This window comes from Dichotomopilus funicola, assembly GCF_033296635.1.
Source record: "Dichotomopilus funicola strain CBS 141.50 unplaced genomic scaffold C8A04scaffold_17, whole genome shotgun sequence".
Classification (NCBI taxonomy): domain Eukaryota; kingdom Fungi; phylum Ascomycota; class Sordariomycetes; order Sordariales; family Chaetomiaceae; genus Dichotomopilus; species Dichotomopilus funicola.
In genome coordinates this window covers 295,842-308,103 of record NW_026944038.1, presented here as the reverse complement: position 1 = coordinate 308,103, position 12,262 = coordinate 295,842, and the positions used below count along the sequence as shown (strand labels likewise).

Genomic DNA, 12,262 nt, shown 5'->3' with positions numbered 1-12,262 from the left:
ACAACGACATCAAGTTTGGTTTGCTCCCTCCCCTTTGCCAATAACTTGAATTGTAAGCCAACGTATTTTTCTTGCCCCTCCCCTTTACTTTTCACCACAATGATGACACACACTTCTTAAGAACGGCCAACTGAATTTTCCATGTTGATCCTTTCAAATTATCAAGCTCAACAGTCTGACTACATTGCTTTTTTTCTTTCGACTTTTCTTCTTGCCCAGTCGGCCAATTTACAAAAAAAGCTAACCATTGAGCAGCCGGTTAGAAAACACTTGAGTCATTTTTGCGAGGTCTTGGGTTGCATGGGCATGGGCGTGGGCATTATTGGGTATGATATCAATGCTGTCCCACATTGGGCGACTGGCTCGCCTCCATTTTGTGGATGAAGGATCATCGCGAAAACCGTGTTTCCTTATCTACGGCCTCGTTGGTGTTTTATTATTAGTCCTGGGCCGAGTGCGGCGGTTTAGTTCGTCTACTTGCATTGGTTTCTGGATCAATGGGCGGTGGTACGGAGCCAATAACGTAAAAGAAGCAATTATTTTTCCACCCAATCTTCCCACCAAAGCCTGAATGTCCGTGACTTCCTCGGCAGCCTAATCCGCTATTTCTTTTTGTGATGGCGAATAGCTTCAACCCAACCGTCACCGCGCCCAATATCCCGTCACATGTCATACAGTCGTCTTGCCTACCGTGCCTTCATCACCGCCGTGACGTAACAATATCATCGAGGACAAGGGCTAGCCATGGTTACTTCTGGGGTTTGGTGTCTAACCCGGGGTGGTGAGACAATCAACGGAACACATCAACATTAACACACATAGTAGGAGAACCTCAAATGCACTCAGAGAAATAGGCACCTCCGAGCTAACGGCCATCGCCGCTGTCAAATACCCCTACTTTACTCGACCTGCGTACACACACAAGGTCACTATCAACCAACTATACACTACCCCCAAACAAGGCCCGTCCCGCCTGCACCACTTACCCCATTCATCAACCCAACATCAAAGGCGCAGGCGTGTAGACAGTGATAAGCAGGCATCAGGCGCGATCCAGACCGGCACGGCGCAGGAATTGTACGATTTTGTTCCCGTATAGTAAGAACGAAGATCGACAAATGTACCCGCCCCTTCTCCCCTCCATTCTCCCATGTTCAACTCAATCCCCCTAGTTCCGTCCCGTCCCGTTCTCCTCTTGTGACAAACACCAGAAACAACCTCGTCACCCAATTCATCCATCAACCTATCCATGTATCTAAGACCGCTCGCCCCCTAGATAACCCAGGGATTGACCAGAAAGACCAAGACCAGACAGAAAAGGTTGGATATATGGGCGGAGACGTGAATGCTCTTGTTGCGGTTTAGACCAACAAAATAAAGTAAAAAAAAGGAGGCCGAGGTGGAAGAGGAAGAGGAGGTGAAGCCAAGTATATCAACCCAACACACTCACTCCCTCTCCCCCATCAATATCCATCCATTTTCCTTTCTTCCCAACCAAAATTCCTTCTTTCCGGTTAAAAAAGATCTCAACACTGTTGTTGTCTGGGGGGTTGTTTGTTCAACGCCACGATCCTCCGTCTTCCGTTAAAAAAAACAAGCACAAAAACAAAACAAGACAAAAAAGAGGATATCCTTTCTTCTTACAACTCCTCCTCCTCCATCTTTACCGGCGGCGCATCAGCCCGCTCTTGATTCTGGCTTGCCTGAGCAGCCTGAGCCTTGGCGAGTATATCACCGAGCGCCGAGGGGAAATTGGTTCCTGCGCCTGAACCGCCGGGGCCTCCTCCGAGATCGCCGCCTCCAAGACCAACATCAGCACCCAGGCTAGGACGAGCCTTCTTGAGGGGACTACCAACAATGTTGGCGTCGTCTGCCAAGGATTTGCCAAAGATACCGGCCGTGCTGCCGAGGGGGGCCAGGCCGCCGGGCGTGGTCGCTTCGTTCGGGGGGGTTGTCACGCCGGCGGAGGGCGACTTGCGCGGGGTGGAAACGCCGTCCGGGTCGGCGGAGTGGGCGCGCTTAAGCTGGAAAGTGAAATCAAAACGTTAGCTCAGTAACCTCATGGCGAGCTATGAATAAGAACCCCCTAGAGTCGAAAACATACCCGAATACGGTTCACACTATCGGCAAGTTCGCTCGAGAACTGTGCGTCTTCAGGTTTGAGCTGAGACTTGTCGTCCTTACTGTCAACATCCTCCATCTTGATTAGAAGTTCATTTCCGCCCTCATCATCGTCGTCATCATCACTGTCGGCGTCCATGGCCCTGCTTCCTGCGGGGCCGTTGCTGCCCTTGCGTGTTTTGCGACTCCTCCCCGGTTGGCTTTCTCGATCGCGGAAGGTCGAGAAGCCCACAGTACCGCTGGTCTTGAGCGGTCCGAGACTCGAAAAGTCCACCTGGCCGGACCGCCGCTTCATGGCGGGGGAAGTGGTCTGGGGCTTGGGGGGGGCCATGACGCCCATCTTCTGGAGTTGGCCTGAACATGAATAAGTTAGCAAATCCCGTAGACACGCCTCAAATCAATACATTGGGCCTAGGTAGCTGTAGAACTTACGCTCGCCGCGGTAAAAGAAAGTAAATACAGCATACGGCTTGTCGGGACCGTCAATGCCAGTAACAGTTTGCGTGCTAATCGTCTTGGGGTCGAGCGTCTTCGGCTTCGCAAAGCTCGTCGTGTGCTCCACGTCGGCATCGATTCCGTTGGAGTCGCCCTTGCCCTCCTCCGCCTCGGAGTCGTCGTGGGCGTCAAATTGCGGCGAGTACTCGCCCTTCTTGATCTCGCCCGAAGCAATGACGCGAAACATGGCCACCTTGATCTGACCAGTGGCCTCAGGCGGCTCGTCGTCGTCGTCCGAGGAAGACAGAGAGTCCTCGTCAAAGATAGCCTCAACGGGTGAGCTCTCGTCGGCGCCGTAGCGGAGCGTACCCCGCGGCTTGTCGGAGGAGCCTTCGATATCCATGCTGCTGCTTCCGCCCTCGCCAGATTGTTGCTTTTGCCGTCTCCTGCGCTTCTCAAACTTTTGCCTCCGGCGCTCTAGCTTCTCAGCGGCATCATGTCCCTTAAGATCGAGGCCGTTCAGCCAGCGTTCGAGGCCGACCTCGCGGAAGAGGAACTCGCGCTCGGCCAGGCCACCGCCCTCGGCGTCGGGGACCTGCACCCAGCGACTGTTGACCCATGTTTCCTCGCCCGGGCGAAGCAGAGTGGCGACCTCCTCCTTGGCACGACCATCGAAGTAGATGTAGGCGGCGATGGTCTCGTTCTCGCTATTGGTCATGGGAATGTAGGGCGTGACGATGCCATGGTACTTGCCATGCTCGCCGGTGCTCGAGGGTAAGGGCCCAACGAGCTGGGGCTTCGGGTACGGGTTCGTCGGGCTCGTCTTAGGAGCCGAGTACGGTATCGCGAGACCCGGGGTGAGCAGGGTGATGGAGATGGCGAACTTGGCGGGCTCGGGTTTGTTGGAGTCGCCGGCGAGCTGGGGCTGCGGCACGGGAATGTACGAGTTGATCCGCGACACGCGGGACTGCTTCTGGATGCCGTGCTCGGGGAGCGGGTTGCCATTGGCGTGGATGCTCACCGCGATGCCCTTAAAGCAGGGCATGACGGCGGTTGAGTCTGTCTTGTCGCGCCGTAGGGCAGTGTGTCGTTGTTGTTATTGTTGTGCTGATGTTGTTGATTTTGCGGGCTGCGGTCGGACCCCACACTGCAGGTGTTCGGCAGCAGCTGCACGCTGTGATTTTCTTTGCTACCCCGCGCCGTGGGTTTCGGGTCGCGGGGGAAATAGGGGTGGACTGTATAATTTCGACGGCAGATCGCAGGCGGTAATGCCGTTCGTCGAGGTAGCGGCACAGTCGTCAAAAGGGTTGGTAGGTAGGCCGATGAGAGAGAGTGTGTGAGAAGGGAGACAAATCGGTTGGGAAATCTAGATTAGGAAAAAGTAAAGCGGCGGTGGGGGGTGAAGATAATGGAGAAGGCGGTCGCTGGGCGGGGGAAATAAGTCCTTGTAAAAGACCCGCCTATGACCCGTTGCAAGCACACCCTTTGTGAGTAGGTTTGGACCTCGAGGTCGCGTCAGGTTTCGTCACCGGTGAATTTCTTCTTGAGAAGAGGGGAAGGGAAGAGCCAAAAAAAAGCTACGAAAAAAGTTGACCCTCAGAGATGCTCGTTGGCAGGAAGGAAGCCCGAGGTGCACGGGATGTGCAGCGAAGCTAGCAGTGGATGCCCAGCAGGGGCTCGGAAAGGTTCCTCGGGGCTAATGGAGGTTCTGCGTTGGCAGCACGAGATTTACACAGTAACTTAGAGGGGTTGGGCCATGCAACGACAGGCGTCTGGCGCAGTGGCCGGGGGTGCGGTGAGGGGTCCTCCTGGGGCTTGCCAAGCTGCTTCGATCAAACGTTTTCTTTTGTTGTTTTGGAAGTTCCAGCGATCTCCGATTCAGATCGCCGGTGTGCTGGCGAGATGAACCGGCGAGCTAGTTATCTAATTGCCCCAGCTAGCCACTCAAAGAAAATCCAGGTCTCGAACCCCCCCTCCAAAAGAATTCAAGGCTGCCCGAGGCTGAGGCTGAAAGCTTGCGTGCAAAAGGGCGGTGCGGGAGCCGGAAATCAGATACAGGGAGTAGAAGCTTTCTTGCAGGTCCACGAGAGGTGGAGGTGCAGGTGAGAAGGTGACGGGCGCCCAATTCGGGCAATCTAGGTCAGGCTGTCCTCCACCTGCACTCTGGAAGGAACAACCGACCACGCACCTTCGTTATCAACGTGCTGTTTGCAGTGGCCGAGGGCTCCAGCCAGGGAGCTTCCTGCCTGTGGTGGCCAGCAGTGAGGTCAGTGGGGATCTGTCGCACGGGCCACGAGCCCCCCCTAACCCGTAGCGGGCTTGGACTGGGCCGTCTGGGGCCAGCGCAGTGTCCAGCACTGCTGCGACTTCGGGTTGCCCTGCAGTGAATGAGTTGGCAATGGCACGCCCTGTTCCTGGTGCCTGACATCCATTCCCGTCGACGGATTTGAGCGCACTCCTTCTCGGATCCTGCATGAAGAGGGCATGTCATCAATTCTTAGGCTGCAAAATGATCTTTCATTCGAGGCTAATGGCAGTAATGAAATGGAGAAATTGGATGGCTGCAGCGCTGAATCAATAACGTGGCAGTCCTGAGCCGACCTAACATGATCTTTACAGTATATGTACCCAGACAGATACCTCATCACCCTCATAAAACACATCAAGCATTCCTCTCTGTCATTCATCATTCCTCCGATGCCTCAGGCGTGGCAACAGTCCTCTTCCTAGCGCCCTCAGAACCGGCCTGCGCGCTGGAACTAGTCGCCACTCCCTCGTCTCTAGATTCCACACTCTCCTCGCGCTTCACCGATTTGCCTTTGCTTCTTCTCCTCTCAGGTACCTCCGTCTCGGCTTCGTCGTCCGCTTCAGTGCTGGTTTCGACCGGCGGCACGCTAGGGAGAATTGGGGTCGACTCGCCCTCGGTGTCCTCCTCTTTCTTAATATTCAGCCTCAGCCCTAATCCTCCCTCGTCCCGGTCGGTATCAGACGAAGGCGAGGAATCACTCTTGCGCCACCTCTTCGGGCCCCGCCACTTCCTCCCTAGGAGCTTATCGTTATCCGTCCGAACGGTATCGTCGTCGTCTTCCGCCTCCGAGTCCTCTTCAAAATCATAATCCTTCACCTCCTTCAAATTAATCCCCACCAGCAACACCGCCCCGCCCAGCACACCCACGCCGCCGATCCAGAAGGCCGCAGTAAACAACACAAACGCGGTGATCCGCCAGCGGTACATAAACCCGCGCAAGCCGCTCAGCCGCGCAGAGAGCGTCACCCGCACATCATACACCTGGATCCCCTGACCTCCTTGGATCTCCAGCAACAAGCTCTCTGGTAGTAGCCGGCGGCCTTCGTCACGGCGCGGTATAGTGAAGGAGAGGTCCTCCGCCATGGGGACCGTGAGATGTGTGGTAGATGCAGCATGCGGGGAGAGCACGTGGTAGACGAGGAAGAAGACCCTCGAGGCCAGCGAGGCGAGGGGGTCGATGTATGGCATCAGGGCCGGGCGGGTGCTGGTGTGGACGATGCTGTGTGATGTGAGGAAAGCAGGTAGGTCGAGACGGGTAGGCTGGAGTAGGGAGTCGAGCGTGTGCCAGGACGCGAAGGGTTCCCGATCGTAGATGGGTTTAGCAGGTGGGAGGTAAGGGAGGGTAGGCTTTAACTTGAGCTTAGTGCTGGGCACTACGCCGACAGTAGGGCCAGGCGAGAGGAGGTGCAAGGCCAGCATGAAGTTGCCACGCTCGAGGTTGGCCGGGGAGCGCGGGAGCGCAAGCGACACGGAGATGTCGTAGGACTGGCGGTTGAGGACGCCTTCGAGGGAGGCGATCCCAAACGGGTTCGGGCCGACGCTGTACGTCAGTCTCGTCAGTTTCTTCCCATTGAGTACCCAAGGAGGTAGGTAGCTCAGGTGAGTGAGCTTGGAGTATCCTACCCATATTGCAAATGGACCGGCACGGTCGTCTCCAGCTGTGGGAGATACCTGTAGTAGAGTGTAAAGTACCCGATGACGGCGGGCACATAGAGCAGCGTTCCAACTATAGCAAACAGGACGGTCCCGATGACTAGGCTCTGCACCCACTTCGAGGCAGCAATGCTCTGCGCGAAGAGGACTGCCCGACGGACAACATATTGCGCTCTGGCGGTCGCCCGTCCGGGGAGGGTCGCAACGATGTCTCTAGCCTCGTCTAGGGTGAGTGCCCGTGCCCGTGCGGATGTTAGCTGCTTGTTGAAGAGTTGTTTGCTAAACGAAGCCGAGGTACGGCTCTCGCTCCCAGAGTACAGAACATACCATTGCTGCTGCGTGCGAACAGACCGCCAGAAAAGCAGCCTTTGAACGCCAAATTACCAATCCATGAGCTAAGCAACCGCCGTGGTGGCTTGAGGGTGGGCGCTAAAAGGATCGGGTTAGAATCGTCGAGGTGGTGTTTGATCTGGAATGAAGTGGGGAGCTGCCCGGGAGCTTGGAGCTGGAGCTTGGGCATGCCAGCGGAGCGATGCGGGCCCTGATGTCATTCTTGGCATTCACCCAGAGGATAAAATAACGGACGGCATTGTATGTATCTTGTATACCTCCATACTAGGTAAGTAAAAATAGAGTTTCAACCAGACAATAATACAAGTAAATGGAAGGCTTCTACTCCGATGTGGTATGCATTGGTGGAATCTCTATGTCTCTCGATCATTACACCACATGAAAACGCTGATACTGCAAGACCTAGACAACTTCACTGCAGTAACGTACGCAACGTTAACCTGACAAACAGCCATCGTAACAAACATCAACATCAACATAAACATTGCTCGTAAACAAATTTAACGTACATAACCCACACACCCGATACGCTGAACAGGTAACTATCCCCAAACCGCCACGCCAAATCTGGGAGAGAGAAGTGAAAAAGGGAATGCGAAGAAGAGAAATGCGAGAAAAAAAGTAAAGAAAAAAGAGCAGAAAAATCAAACCAAATCAAATCCCGACAAAACCCCCCCTCCTCGCTTAACAACCTTCTCCATTTTCCCATCAATATCAACATCTCATCTGATCACATCCATCTCGTCATATCAACCCAACAACCCTAAACAAGCAAACTCCCGCTATGCAGCAGCACCCTCTTCCTTCTTCGCCCACACACAGTCCCAGTCGTAGTCCCTAGCCTAGCAAGGCTGCAAATAATTACTCGGGACCAGCCCGACCTGTCCACTGCCACCCTGCACCGTGGCCTCCCACCAGCCATCGTCTTGGTGCCGCAGGATCGCTAGGACATCGCCCTTGGTGAAACCGAGCTCTTCGGGGATAGCGGCCTGGTACATGTATAGTGCGCGGGCTATTTTTGTTGTTAGTTTATACACTCGCTACCTTTTCGTGATGACCAGCAGGGAGAAGGTAATGGGATGGGAAAGGGTCGAGAAATGGGGTCGAGAAAGGGGGACTCGAAAAAGAAAAAACTCACCAAAATGCAAAATCGCCCTCCCATCCCTGGTATACCGACTCGGATCAGCCGCCACACTCTTACTCCTAACCCTCGACCCAACCGGTCCCGCGCCCTCATACAAGCTCATCCCATTCGCCGGACCACTCCCACTCCCATTTCTTCCCCCATCTCCATTATGCACACTCCCATGCACACTCCCGTGTACGCTCCCACCACTCCCACGCATACTCATCGCCGTATTCGACCTCCCATGTCGTCCGCGCATGGAAGATCCATTACCGCCCGCACTGCTGTACCCATCGTCTTGCCCAGCATTGTTGTTGCTATAGTTGTTGCTGTCCCGGCCGCCACTACTCAAAGGCGCAGGCGCCAACTGCACAGCCATATTATGAATACTCTCCCGTCCCATGCTCATACTACTGCTCGGCCTCTGTCCATACCCACCGCCGGACTGCGACTGGTAGTGTCCGCCATGCTGCTGATGATGATCCTGTACCGACGTCCGTGGCGAATACGTACTCCCCGGCGCGGGACTCGCCGCATTCCTCGCGTACGGCGACGACGGAGGCACAGGTGACGCGGCCGACGCACGAGGGGAGTAAAGTGCCGGGCTGACGGAGCGAGCCATGGACGGTTCCTGGGTGTTATGGTTGCTGACACTGCCGCGCGGGCTGGGGTTATAATACGCATCTGATCCCCGTTTGGTAGGCGACCCAACGGCTGGTGAAGACGGTGACGCAAGGGAGAGTTGTGAGACGGACCCGCGATGACTGCCTGATGCGTACGGGGCAGCAGGCGCAGGGGAAACAGATCTGTGGCTGGCCGCGCTGCTGGCGCCGTTATTGGTACGACTGCTGTGGTTATGGTAGCGTGACCCGGGCCGGGGCGAGACACCCCTCGGCGGAGCGGGGGAGGTGGCTCGCGGGACATCACTGCTGTTGGCTCGGCTGGTGACTGGGCGAGTGCTGCTGCCTCCGCTGTTGTTGAATCCATTAGTGCTGCCTCCCGACCCGGGGCGGTCGCTGAGTGGACTGAAGAGACTGCGGGTTTGGGCCTGGAACTTGGACGAGGCTTCTTTCATGGCTTTGGAAGTGACTGCGGGGGGCGGGACGCCGAGGCGGGCGACTTGGATTTGCTGGTCGTAGGAGGGCGGGGGGGTTCCGCGTTTGGCGGCGGCTATGACGCTGTTGTCGTGTCGGTTATTCATGCTGTTGCGCGCGGTGCCCGGGGTAGGGGTGGAGATGCCGTGGTAATGATCGGCTGACATGCGCCCGTTTCTTCCTTCGTCTGCTCTACCACCGCCAGCATTTCCTGCTGCTCCGGCAGCGCCTCCAGCTCCGCCCGTTACGCTCTTCAGCTCGGCCAGGGCGAGCGCAATGGGATCGTCCTCGGGGGTATCCGGAGCCGCGGCCTGCTTCTTGCGGTCCGGGGTGTCCACGGCAAACACATTGTTGCCGACGTTGAGGGCCAGGCTGGCGTTGGCAGCGATAGGGTCGGGACTGGCGCTGCGGTGGTCTGGCCCGATGACATCGCGAGGTCCTGGGGCTGCGGCCAGCTGGGGCCGGTTTTGTACCGAGGACGGTGCCCACGTATTGCGGTGGCTGTTGACCGGGTTGTTGGCTTCCTTGGTGCTCTTGCGCCGGAACGGACTGTGGTTCTGGAAGAAGCCACTCTTCTTCTTGAGCACCTTTTTGTCGGGGGACGAAGCGGGGGAAGAGTCTTGCTGCTGCTGCTGTTGTTGCTGTTGCTGCAACTGCTGCTGCTGTGGCTGCTGTTGTTGACGATGCTGCAATTGCTGTTGCTGGGGCAACGATTGTTGTTGTTGATGTTGCAGCTGTTGGTTCTGACTTTGCTGTTGAATCTGCGGCGACTGCAACGGCTGGTGCTGCAATAGATGCTGCTCCTGCTTGACCGGCGACCCGGCACCGCCACCGGGCGGCTCCTGGCTCGAGAACGACGTCTCGCTGTGCGAGTCTCTGCTAGAGGGCCGTGCAGACGACGACGATGGCGCCGTGCTCAGGTCCGAGGCTGTCGGCCGGCACAGCATGGTCATGCCGTCCATCGGGTACGGGTCGTGCGGGACAGGGGCAAACTCGTTGGGATCGTACTCGATATTGTTGTTGTTATTAGCCTGTTGTTGATGCGGCTGCTGGAGTTGCTGCTGCTGATAACCCCTGGGAGCCTGGCTCCTCGACCGCTGGTGGTGTTTCTGGACCTGCGGCGGCTGCGGCTGCGGCTGCGGCTGCGGCGGTTGTTGCTGCTGTTGATGCTGAAGCTGGAGCTGCTGTTGCTGCTGCTGCAACTCCTGAGGGGGCGGAAGCGCAGGCACCTTGGACGGCGTCGCAGTCACCTCACGACCGCGCGGGGTCGTGGCATCACCCAGACCCAAATCCCGCGCTAGGGCCGAGTTGGGGTCGTGGTGCGACTCAAACATGGACGGCTGCGGCGACGACGAGCGGAAGGCCGGGTTGATGCTGCGCGGAAACTGGGCCACCGAGTAGTTGTCGTCTTCGGACACCTCCGACTGCGCGTCGACATCCCCGCGGCAGAAGTTGATGTACTTGGGGGGGTCCGGGATCTCCTGCCCTGTGCCGCGCTCCTTGATAAAAGTGAAGATGTCCTTCTCGACCTCCATCTTCTCCAGCGAAAGCCGGATCTTCTCGCACGACGAATCGTCGCTGACGCACACCGTCGACGCGATGTTGGTAAAGTTCCACATGCTGCTCTTGGTAAAGTCCAGCCGTTCCTCCTCGAGATCCTGGAACTTGTCCGCAGCGGCCTTCCACTCGCGGTTCCACCGCGCCGTGGTTTCTTCCAGCGCCTTAACCGCGGCCTCGTACTCGGTGTTGGACGTCGCCAAGCTGATCTGCGTCTTCTCCAGCTTGGCCTTGTTCTTGCGCTCCTCCTGGCCCATCACCATGTGGCCCTGCGCCAAGTACCCCTTGATCTTGAGGCACTCCTGTTCGTACCGGTCGCGCGTCTTGTTGACCTGCTGCGTCTGCTGGACTTTCGTCTTGAGCAGTTTTTCGACCGTGTTCTGCACGATCTTGCGCCGTTCCTTCATGGCCCCCGCGAACGCGGCCAGTGGCTCTTCCAGCTCGCTCTTCATCTGCGCTGCGACGTGCTGGTGCTGTTTCGCCATCGACTCAACCTCGCCGCGGACTATGTCAAGCGACGACTTGAGCGTGCCCGTTTCTTGTGAGCCAAGCGACTTGCGCGAGAGTGACATCAGCTTGCGCGCGTACTCGTCCTCGATCGATGCGCGGGCTGTTGTTATTGTTGTTTACATTAGCACTGACTAGGTCCCCCCCCGGGGAGTCTGTCTCCCTTTACAACAACAAAACAACCAAACACTCACCACCGTAAAAGGCGCGCAGCTCATCGCATGTCTGCTTCGCATTATGCATGCGCTCCAAGAGCGGCGGAACACCGGCATCGTCCTTTCCCCAGAAGTTATTCGCAACTATCCCGGTCAGTTAGTCAACCCTCCATTTTATGACACCGTCAATATCCCCCCGTTTCACACCGCGCACATACAGGAAAGGGCGACGGCCGGTGCGTCGGAGATGGTGGCCGGCATGGCGTCTGATAGAATCCCTCAGCACGGATGCGAAGACAATCGAAAAATACCAGACGAAGCGGAGCCGGGGGTGGTTGTTGTTGTTTTAAGAATCGCGGGGTGGATGACCCGGGGGAGGGGTGCTGAGTCCGTGTCCGGTCCGGTCCGTAAATCCCAATTGTTGACCGATTTTCTCTTCTCCCTGTCGATATTTGCTGGGAAATATCACCAAAATCTAGCAATTGGTGAAAAAAAAAAACACAAAATAACCACGCTCCGGCTAAAGAGGTTTGCAGGTTGCAAAAACAAAAAAATCAAGGTGGTTGTGTTGGTGGTGTGTGGGAAAATGAGTGTGCCAGTGAGGTGTGGAAAGGTCTGGGTCGGTTCAGACGTGGCACACTGGAGCTGGTCATGCAGGGCCGGCAGGCCTGCCAGGACAGTCCACACACACTGCAAGGAATTGTTGACGCTCCCTGGCTGAGCGCAGGGCGATTGGTTGCTAGGGGCAACTCGCCTTGCCGCTCGCCTGCAGCGGCTGCAACTTGGCAAGTGGTCCAATGTGAGCTGAGCGCGGGTGCCAAGCGCCGAGTGCCAAGTCTTTTGTCGGTGTCAGGTCCCGCATTTCTCATGCAGCCTCTTTCCGCTTGTTCCAGTGCAACCTTTTTCAACGCAGCTTTTTTTCCAGAATTGATTTGGCGTTGCATGTGTTCTGCGT

The 12,262-nt window shown here is 56.6% G+C and overlaps 3 protein-coding genes across 3 annotated transcripts; all 3 read right to left on the bottom strand.

The window, feature by feature from the left end:
• Positions 1-1,640: 1,640 nt before the first annotated feature.
• On the bottom strand, positions 1,641-3,601 carry C8A04DRAFT_35978 (uncharacterized protein; the record flags this gene model as incomplete). Its single annotated transcript, XM_062783365.1, has 3 exons — positions 1,641-2,024; positions 2,105-2,475; positions 2,554-3,601. 3 exons carry the CDS (start codon positions 3,599-3,601, stop codon positions 1,641-1,643), a joined length of 1,803 nt encoding a protein of 600 aa, XP_062638635.1.
• Positions 3,602-5,242: 1,641 nt separating this feature from the next.
• C8A04DRAFT_35977 (putative adipose-regulatory protein-domain-containing protein) lies at positions 5,243-6,283 on the bottom strand (the record flags this gene model as incomplete). Its single annotated transcript, XM_062783364.1, has 1 exon — positions 5,243-6,283. One exon carries the CDS (start codon positions 6,281-6,283, stop codon positions 5,243-5,245), a length of 1,041 nt encoding a protein of 346 aa, XP_062638634.1.
• A 1,427-nt stretch (positions 6,284-7,710) lies between these two features.
• C8A04DRAFT_10851 (uncharacterized protein) lies at positions 7,711-11,568 on the bottom strand (the record flags this gene model as incomplete). The annotated part of the gene is made up of 7 exons (XM_062776736.1): positions 7,711-7,880; positions 8,007-8,156; positions 8,211-9,789; positions 9,901-10,119; positions 10,204-11,255; positions 11,347-11,451; positions 11,526-11,568. The coding sequence occupies 7 exons, from the start codon at positions 11,566-11,568 to the stop codon at positions 7,711-7,713; spliced, it is 3,318 nt and encodes a 1,105-aa protein (XP_062638633.1).
• Positions 11,569-12,262: the final 694 nt, after the last annotated feature.